This window comes from Lingula anatina, chromosome 10 (genome assembly GCF_051362555.1).
Source record: "Lingula anatina isolate TDL-2025a chromosome 10, LinAna3.0, whole genome shotgun sequence".
In the NCBI taxonomy this organism is placed as follows: Eukaryota; Metazoa; Brachiopoda; class Lingulata; order Lingulida; family Lingulidae; genus Lingula; species Lingula anatina.
The window spans coordinates 3,537,672-3,547,579 of record NC_141776.1 but is presented as its reverse complement, the minus strand read 5'-3'; the positions used below and the strand labels follow the sequence as shown (position 1 = coordinate 3,547,579).

The 9,908-nt window shown below is 38.7% G+C and overlaps 1 protein-coding gene across 2 annotated transcripts; it reads left to right on the top strand.

Annotated features, from left to right (window-relative positions):
* Window positions 1–1,980: 1,980 nt before the first annotated feature.
* LOC106153460 (beta-1,4-galactosyltransferase 4-like) lies at window positions 1,981–9,544 on the top strand. Of its 2 annotated transcripts, none has more exons than XM_013527399.2 (8): window positions 1,981–2,865; window positions 3,690–4,118; window positions 5,187–5,295; window positions 6,426–6,549; window positions 7,246–7,433; window positions 8,007–8,129; window positions 8,477–8,572; window positions 9,027–9,544. In XM_013527399.2, the coding sequence occupies exons 2-8, from the start codon at window positions 3,842–3,844 to the stop codon at window positions 9,145–9,147; spliced, it is 1,038 nt and encodes a 345-aa protein (XP_013382853.1). In that variant the 5' UTR covers window positions 1,981–2,865; window positions 3,690–3,841; the 3' UTR covers window positions 9,148–9,544. The 2 variants fall into 2 exon arrangements, with proteins under 2 accessions (XP_013382853.1, XP_086854401.1); XM_086998275.1 differs by lacking the exon at window positions 1,981–2,865 and adding an exon at window positions 2,894–3,103.
* Window positions 9,545–9,908: the final 364 nt, after the last annotated feature.

Here is a 9,908-nt window from a genome sequence, read left to right as displayed (position 1 = left end):
GAGTGCATAATGTAACTCTTAGCTTGGCTTTAAAAGCATGCTCAATTTTTGGCATTTTCAGCTTTTCGTAATGACTTTTGTTGTTAAATATGAACGGACATCATAGGTCCAATGATATCTGTTTTATGAATAGCAATAAATTCGTTCATTGTCCAATAGACTAATTCGACAGAACAAAAGAGAAAACGATAAAAAATACCCCTGTATAAATATTGTAAGCAGTGCGCTTGCAGATTTAATTGCTTCCATCTGGCCAAAAGTTACACGGTGGCTGGTGGAAAATGTGCCTATAATATCTGCCGCCCTGGAAGAGGGTACTCTCCTCCAAATCCTGTGAAATCTCGCTTGATTTTAGTCGCGCACAGTGGGTTAACATTATATGACATCACAACTAACGCAATCATATCATTTCATTGTGTTGCACCATCTCAACTACCACATTACTGAAAATCAGATAGACGGCTGTTGAGATAGACTACTTTATGGTATATTACCACTCCATGGGATAAATGTCCTGATTTTATTGACAAATCGACTTCAATGGATAAAATGCGACTTCATTCCCACATAAGATATTGACTGCGACTTCATGGGATAATGGTGAAAAAAGTGCCTATTGTTGGCCCTGCGTTTTGTAAGATAACGTTTTTGAAATATCATGTTTTTGTACTGTAAATATTATCCAAGATAGGAAAACTGAACGTTTTAATTGTTATGAAAAAAAGAAAGTAAAAGAAAAGCATTTTACAGCACAGGTTTGAGGGGTCATAAATAGTGCATCACGGTAAAATGTAACGTTTATTCTTTTTGAAATTTAGAATAAAAAGCAACACGAGGAAAAGCAATAAATATCTGTAGCCTATATGATGATACTTATCCACTTAAATTATATATTTATCATTTATAATTACTGTAAGAAGAAGAGGAATAACGTTTTCAACTAAAATATACAGTACATCAAAAACTGGTTTGAAATTAGTAAGATTTAAGATATGAAAATAAAATGACTGATTTATATAAATGTAGGCCTATATTTTAAAAAGAAGTAGAGTTAAAACGAAAAATAAAGAGAAAAGCTCTTTAAAAACTTTTAACTGCCTTGAAAAATGGAAATTCTCTTTTTGCTTGGTAAAAATTTAAACATACTTGCACATGAAAAAAGCCATTCTTCTATATATTTGTGCAGGTCATACGAGTCTCTGCCAGGTCATAAACACTTATAATAATTATTATTATTATTATTATTATTATTATTATTATTATTATTATTATTACTATTATTATTATTATTATTATTATTATTATTATTATTATTATTATGCTGTACATGTATCCTTCAATGTTATTTATTTATTTATTTATTTATTTATTTATGATTTTGGAAGGTGATCTACAATAAATTTTGTCCGTTTTTATTTATATAAAACAGTTTTACTGCTAGTAACATTTTAGTTTCAAACTCCTTTTTATAAATATGGTGACCTGTTAAATTTTCATCAAATAGTTAAAAGAAAGCAACGGCTTTACAAACGGCCCAAGATCTTATTTTCTGCAGGCCAAAGCGCCAATGCGGAGCGCGAGGTCTTTTTTCAGTCAAGAACGAGTCATGTCTCTTCTGCCTCTCCCCTTCTACCCCCCCCCCCCCCCCCCACCCCATCTCCTCTGCGTCCACCGCTGTCGCCTTCAAGCAATCTAACTGTACAGTCGTATTTACCACAGCTGCGCGGGTAGACCACGATCACGGCGTAGCCATAATAAGGTTTGTGAGGTAAAGATTGACATTAGATGGCGTGTTTTCATTCTAATTCAAGCTATTTTGAATGAAGTTTTTCTCAGACAAACATTCTTGTTTTTGTTATTTTGCCCTTAAAATTGGGCCATTCACCATTGACTCGGGTTATCTGATAGGGGCGCAGTAGTACTTGTGCAAACAAATGCTTGTGCCAGTGCAATTTCATAATGTGTCATTCTTTTTTTCTTTTATATTGGTATAATGGTTGTGTGCAATGAGGAGGAATCAACATACCTAGCTTTGCCCCATGGAACAGACGGTTTGAGGAGCGGTTTGCTTAATTGTCTTTGTCAAACAGTTGATATGCAGTTCCATTTTTACGGATTTAAACTCTCTCTCTCTCACACACACACACACAAACACAGAGAGAGAGAGAGAGAGAGAGAGAGAGAGAGAGAGAGAACTTTTGTTTGGTACAAAGAACAAATAGAAAGTTAGATTGCTTGAAGGTGACAGCGGTGGACGCAGGGGAGGGGGGGTGGAAGGGGAGAGGCAGAAGGGACGTGCCCATCCAACAGTACCTGAGGAACCCCTGTCCCTCCTCCCCCATAAAATAAAACAGTATAACGAACAAACCGAGACAAAACCGATCGATTTTTCCATTCCTGCGCCTTACTATAGGAAAATTGTCCAAGCGTAATGTTTATTTTTTTTTTGTTTCACCTTTATGCTCCCCCGCCTTAACTACAACCTTGAATCCACAAGTGAGGTATGAGTTGCTTTAGCAAACACTTCATCTCGTGACAACACGGCGTTTTGTTGGCAAAGAATCACGTTCAATGAAAATCAGAATGTCGCTGATATGAAAAAAAAATCAACAGCTCGACAAGTTGAAAAGCCCTCTTTGGTTTTTGTTTACCTAGAATTTTGACTTCTACGGTTGTGATTCCCTGTAAGGACGTACACCACGAATTAAGAACTTCACGTTACTGAAAATTTATGACCGTTAGATACTGAAGAAGGACAGGCAACAGAAGGTTACGCGCAGTGCTGGATTACGTCAGAATTGGATTTGTTAACAATTGCAGATTCGAACACCTGATTTAAGGCAACGGATCAGGTGACCTAAACAGGTAAGTCACCCGGGGAACAGGGCGCAGTTATGCGGGTGGAAAAAAGTTACAGTTAATAAAATCAGTGAACCAGTACAGGGTTATCAGAGTAAATTAAAGGCAGCCGAGTCCTTTCGGTTCTTTTGTCAAACAGGGCCTTTGCCCTGCCAACCAATATTTGGCCAATGCATGAACTGCACATGTAGATGAAACTAGTGGTTTTCTTAGTTAAGGAGGGAAGACACTGGATACGTGCTACGTAAGTTAACTCACACGTTGAAACTCTAGATTCAAGTGTATCAATTGTAGATTCAGGGCTGGGCATAGCGGGTATCTGTCTCTCCATGACATTTTTTGGGTATCCCTCTCTCCATCTCCTCCCCCCTCCCCCACAAAAATTATCAATAAGCAAAGCGAAACTAAACCATTTTGCCATCCCTTTTCCCTACATATTTCAATAGTCCAATGCCCTTATTTGATATTTATATATATATATATAAAGAAATTATATTTATGGTCTTCTTCTTAAGGGTAACCAGGAATCCAGTAATAAATAATTTGAATGTGTCCTTTATGTAAAACTATCTCATAATTATCTGTAAAATGCGTGGTTATGTATCATTTCAATGGTGGGCGTGACTGCCATAGGAAGGCGGACAAAGGGCAGAGAGTAAAACGACTCCAGGTTACTCTATACATTTTGCCAGCTCTAAACGTCTTGTTAAGCATTTAGAGATAGCATTTTGACCCAAAAAATGTGCAAGAATTGACACAGGAAAGTCTTACCCGCCACTTTGTAACCTGAATTGAAATTTCTTTATTCAATCAATAAACCTCATTTTCAGGATCGTCTGCGGTATTAGGAAGTGCCGCCATTTATTGAACAGCAGCTAGAATAACGGATGTGAGACTGCATTGATATTGCGGACACCGAGGCACGAGGACGGACCCCGTTTATTCCCCTCCCCGTATAATTAATAGAAGGGCGGTACCAACAATGCGCAGAATTAGCAAAAATCTCTGGCCTGTTACAATTCATAAAGAGCGAGGAAATATGCATGTGAATGTGGTCCATGTTCTGGTCGGGTTGGTCATTTTCCAGGTAGTACTTAATGTGTTTTATTTGGCAAGTTTAGCGAGGCCATCTCGTGAGTGCGAAGATGGGATAGTAAAATCTGCGTCGGCATACAACGCTAGGAGAGGAAAGAGGACGGGAAATCTTGAAGAATTGGAGAAATCGCAAGAACTCTGTCTTGCTTATCCGCACACACTCGGTGAGTTATGTTACACTGGTGAAAGTGAAAGTGGATAATTCGAATATTTGAAAGATAAAAGAGAGGTAGAAAAAATGGGGTGAGCTTAAAAGAAAAAAGTTGGAAAAAGAGGGGGAATATAGAATGAGAGAAAGAAAGAAACGGAAGGGAAATGATAAGAAAAATATGAGATTCGTGATTGAATGTAAAGGTACTCTCTGAAATCTGGTTGCAAGCAATAATGTTAACAAGATTCCACCAACGTTCATGGACAACAAGTTTTAACTCTCTCCTTTTACTTCCTTATAGTCTTAGACGGTGAACTTTTGACCCGAATAATTTTGAAAAGAGATCAATGCACATTGGAAGCTGCGCTGTATTCATTCATTGAAAGTCGCCATACTGAATGGCGCCGAAGGTACCCATGACCTCTTCCCATTTAATCGCTTCAGCTTCCCGGTGTATTATCGAATTTCCGCTTTTTTACAGCTGATTACACCTAATGTTGTTTTAAGTCATATTTAAAATATCAGTTTACAAGTTTCGATTAATTGTGGTGTAAACAATCAGCCCTTGTTGTCTTTCCTTAATATGTGCGGCCAAGTCACCTTGAAAACATTTTTGACGGACGACAGTGTTAAAATAGGTTCTAGGTCTAAGGGCTCATTCCCATTTTGAAAAAGTACCAGTCTACGTAGATCGCTCCAATGCTGCGAGGGCTGTCGCTTAATGCAATCATTTTACACATTAACTCGTTTCCTCTTGTTTAAAGACTCACCATGTTAGATATTAATATAACAGACATTTTATTGATTTTTTAAGAAAATACCAATGTCACGGATTACAATATACATATCTATTCACAGACTTAAAGCTCATTAAGGCACCCCAGCAATAAGGGGAATGGTGAATTTCACTCAACACAGTAAAAAATGGAAATAGGGAACACGCCAACTAATTTATAAATGCGTAGTTTTCAACGGTTCTGGAAATGACGCTCCTTCATGTTCAAGGGGAATCTATTCTGTAATATCAAGGCCCTGCACAATTTATATGCCTTTAATTATTCCTACGTTTTATTGGTTTCAGTTGGTCGCATTACCATAGACGTTAACGTTACAAGTACTCTAGAGGACATAAAACACGCTATGCCTGCCATGACTTGGGGAAAATGGCAACCGACAGACTGCAAATCAAGGTACACTTATAGGTCTGCAGAGGGCTTTAGACTTTACTTTCGATTGAAAATTTTTTCTTCTGGAAGTTTCTGCATTTTTCCGTCAATCACCAAGGTACAGGATTCAACCTTTGATAAATTTATAAAAGTTGGTTGTAGTTTAAAATGACTGGCCAGTCATTATTACAACGACAATGAAAATATCAGCATCAGGTACTCCCTAGAAAAAATATTTAAGGGGTTAAATCATTTTAAAGGTGTATTTAAGGTTTTACAAGAAACTGTGGGTGGCAAAAATGAGCATTTGGGGGATTTTCAAACCTATGGAGTGCACCTTTAATTAGATCTATCTATCATGTAGTCCTTGAGTCCGGAGAATAGAACAGAAGAAAAGAGAATACCCAGGCGTAGAAGCTGTGTATCTAACATACGGACGCAAGCAGTTTAGACTACTCTTTGACTAAAGGGGTAGCTAGTAACCTCTTACGGAACTGTTAAATCTTATCCTCTACCAGGGCGACAGATTGATTTTTCACAAGATACTTATAGATATGTCTTTACATAAATAAGCAGTCGTTTAATTCTCTGGAATTTTGACAATTTGCCTATAATATCTGCCACTCTGGTAGAGGGTAGTCAAATCTTTTCTTCAGACAGAGGCGGATCCAGGATTATTTGAAGGGGGTGGGGGTGGGGGGCATGTATGCAAAGCCGATCCTCACCCCCCTACTTGGCGGGGGTTCGGGGCCCTTCAGCGGGCCCCGAAATTTTTGGGTATTTCAGAGGGCGTATGGTGCCATTTGGTACGGTTTGGAACTACGATTCAACTAGTCAAAATTATAATTTCAAGAGGGGACCATTGGTTTGATTTTTTTTTCAGAAATCGAAGGTGGGGTCAGGACTCCCCCCCCCCCCCCCCCCCCCCCCCCCACAAATCCGCCACTGTTCAGAGATACACTGTACTGGAGACCCTTGTGGTATCAGAGGGTATGGTGTGTATATTGTTCACAAGAGCCCTCTTGGTAGGCCTATAAGTCATGTGCACCGCTCGTTACCAAGGTGTAGCCTATGTGACATCCACCCGTGCTATTGCGCTGCTTATCTGTTATAGTTTCGCTTTTGATTGAAAAAATGCTCATTTTCTTTTTCAGCCACCGAGTTGCCATCATCATCCCGTATCGTAACCGCAGACATCACCTTTGTTTGTTGTTACGCTATCTTCACCCTTTCTTGCAGCGACAACAATTACACTACAGAATTTTTTTAGCGGAACAGGTAAATGGCGTTTATTTTTCTAAGAACTTGATTCAGGAGTTGTCTATTCAAGCCCATCTATCATGTGTAAACACATTTTGTTATTCCTGATTGCGTTTGCATCTCTCCTGAATGGGCATTCCTTGTAAAACGATACTAATAATGACAAACAAATCTGTCAAACACTATTATTGCCTTCACACAGAGAACAAACGTGACGACTGTTGCGCCTCGGTGGCAAAGTAAGGTACTATCCACAGAGCAAAAAGTTGAACAAAAAGATTGTGTGTGTGTGTGTGTGTGTGTGTGTGTGTGTGTGTGTGTTTCCGCTAATTTCATCACATATTAAAATTTCATGTTTCGTATTCCGTCCACCACTCCATTACCAATGTGCATGCGTTTGTATTGTAGACAGTTCGGTCCAATATAATTAAGTGAAAAGTAAAAAGTAAAAAATTTGTTAATGTACGCTTCTCAGGAAATACATGTATGTATGTATAAACGTGCAGAGTACCCTGTCAATCTACTCACTAATATCTGAGTATGAACGATGTATTATTTAACTTCTTTATTTATTTTTTTTTAATTCTTTTATCAGTTGTTTTATTTTCGTGGTGTCGTTATTTTTTATTGGGGGGGGGCGTGTAGGAATGTTCAGGAAAATATAATTACTATTATAAAAATAACTAAATCAAATTATATATTTACATGTATCAGGCAGGAGTAGGCACTTGGAACAAGGGTCGCGTCATGAACGCTGGATATCTCGAAGCCGCGAAATTGTTCGACTTCCAGTGCGTCATTTTCCATGACGTGGATCTAGTGCCGGAAGACGATCGGAACAGTTACGGCTGTCACGACACTCCCCTTCATATGTCGTCTGCTCCGAGTCAAGATAAGTACAAGTGAGTATAGTTGTTTGTTTCTTTGTTTGTTTGTTTTGGTGTGATGTGACTGGTGTTAAGTGTGAGATAATACACTGTCACCCGAGCGATATATGCCATAACACCTCGAGCGTCAGCGAGAGGTGTTCATGGCATATATCGCGAGAGGGTGACAGTGTATTGTTTGACATACGTACCGAGAAAAAATACAGTCATTTCATCCTAAAACACCCCGAATAAAGTGACCCTATATCACGCTCTAGAGATGTTATATGAAATAAACTCGTCCACGTGCGCTGGTCACCTCCCACCAGATTCTTACGTAATGTCTGACCAATTTGGTCAATTTTTGGTAAATACTTGTCATGGACGTTCAACTGGCGTGAAAAGTATTAAATCAATCGTCGACACTGACCGTGCGCGTCTCAGCTGAGCCACACCTAGCTGGACCTTGAAAACGGGTAGTGTGGTCTGATCTACCGGTTTATTCTAGATCCGTAGGTGCCGAGTCTGGTAGTTGGGTAGGCCTGCACTTGTATGTTATACGTCGCCTCGCATATATACGGCTGTATTTCTTTCCTTTCCATATCCCAGAACCTTGTACAAGTCCCTTGTTGGCGGTGTGCTAAAATTTCCCCGTGAACATTTTCTGAAGGTCAACGGTTACTCCAACGAGTACTGGGGGTGGGGCGGAGAAGACGACGACATGGCGCTCAGTCAGTTTAACCCAATTTTTTATTAATTTTTTTTGTTAAACCATCTCTCTCTCTCTCTCTCTCTCTCTCTCTCTCTCTCTCTCTCTCTATATATATATATATATATATATATATATATATATATATATATAAAGAGAGAGAGATTTAGATATAGATATATAAAAATTAAAAACTATGATCTTAGTATTTGTTATACAGACATTGAAATACAGTTGTAAAAAGGTGCAAACAATGCGGTGAAAAAAATAATGATGAAAAGATCAATAAAAGGTAACAAAATAAAAACTGATATTTTGCGTTTTCGTGGCAAAAAAAGATAATGGCCGTTAGTTGAATCTCTAATTCCAGGCTAAAAGCATCCGTGTTTGGATTTGAGCGAGTCGATCTCGCGCTAGGACGATATACATCTTTAACCCACGAAAACAGAGATACAAATCCTCGCAGGTAAGTCCCGTGAATATAATTAAAATTTTTACTTCTAAACTGCATTTAGTTGATTGATTTCTATTTGCATAGGTCAGTTAATAATAGGACTGACAGATAATGATTTTTCATTATTGTGCTTGTAATTTTTTTATATATATAAAGGAAAGTAATCTTGACGGGCGTATTTTCCAAGGGTGGTCGTCTCTGAATTACAGACTGCCAAAAGTGACTGCTGTTTTATGCTTCGGCAGGTCAATGATCTGTCTCCATTCTCAGGGTGGGAAAATCAAAGTAAACTAAGTTTTTATGAATTAAAATAAAAAAAAACATTATAAATGTGGCTCTTTAAGCAGGTCATACACTGGGCAATTTGTAGAATAATCAATTATAAATGTTCTTATATTGAGGCATGATTGCATGATCGCTCTATATACAATGGAAACACTCATGTCGTTTTTGTTTTCATTTTAAGGATGGCACTGTTGAAGAACGCAAAAAGCAAGAAAAATTCCGACGGCGTGTCCGCCATACCATACCACGTGGAAGCAGTGACGGACGAAAAACTCTACACACATATTTTGATATCTATTTAAAACATTCTGTAGAGAATTTAATCACTAATTTTATGGTCATCATCATCGTCGTCATCACCATTATCATCATCGTCACCGTCTTCACCGTTAAGAGTCGTTAAAGGACGTAAAAGACATTTGAGTGTTAATGTTCGCAGTAGTTGGGACTTAGGGACCATTCCCACAGATATTTGGATCGATCTATCTCCCTAGGGAATCTCACTAAATTGCTGTCAACTTGACCGGTGTGAACGGAATGCAAGTAACCTAGGAACGCAAGTCCGACCGGACACTAAGTCCTGGGAACGTAAGTCCTAGGTCAAACGTTGCTAGGAATGGAGGTCCTAGGACATACGTTACTAGGATTTAACGTCCGTAGGACAACAGTTACCAAGGAATGCATGTCCCACCGCCAGGAATCTAACACCCCATTCTCATAGATTAGATCGACCTACATTGGATCGACCTAACTCCCTGGGGGTTCACGCTAAATAGCTGTCAGCCGGGCGGACCCGAAAGTTAATTACCCCTTATAGCTTGTAGTAGGCGGGGACGGACACTTAAGGCGGATTATCTGACAGTAATCTAGTGAGACTCCCCGCGGTGATAGATCGATCTAAAAGTTGTGAGAACAGAGCCTAAGTCCGGATGGGACCTGTTATCCTGATTTACACTAGGAATATATGTCCGCTCTTATTTTTCTCTCGCACCTTAAGTGAGTGATAGATAGATAGATAGATAAATAATATAATATTACCATTACTTTTAAAATATTTCACCTA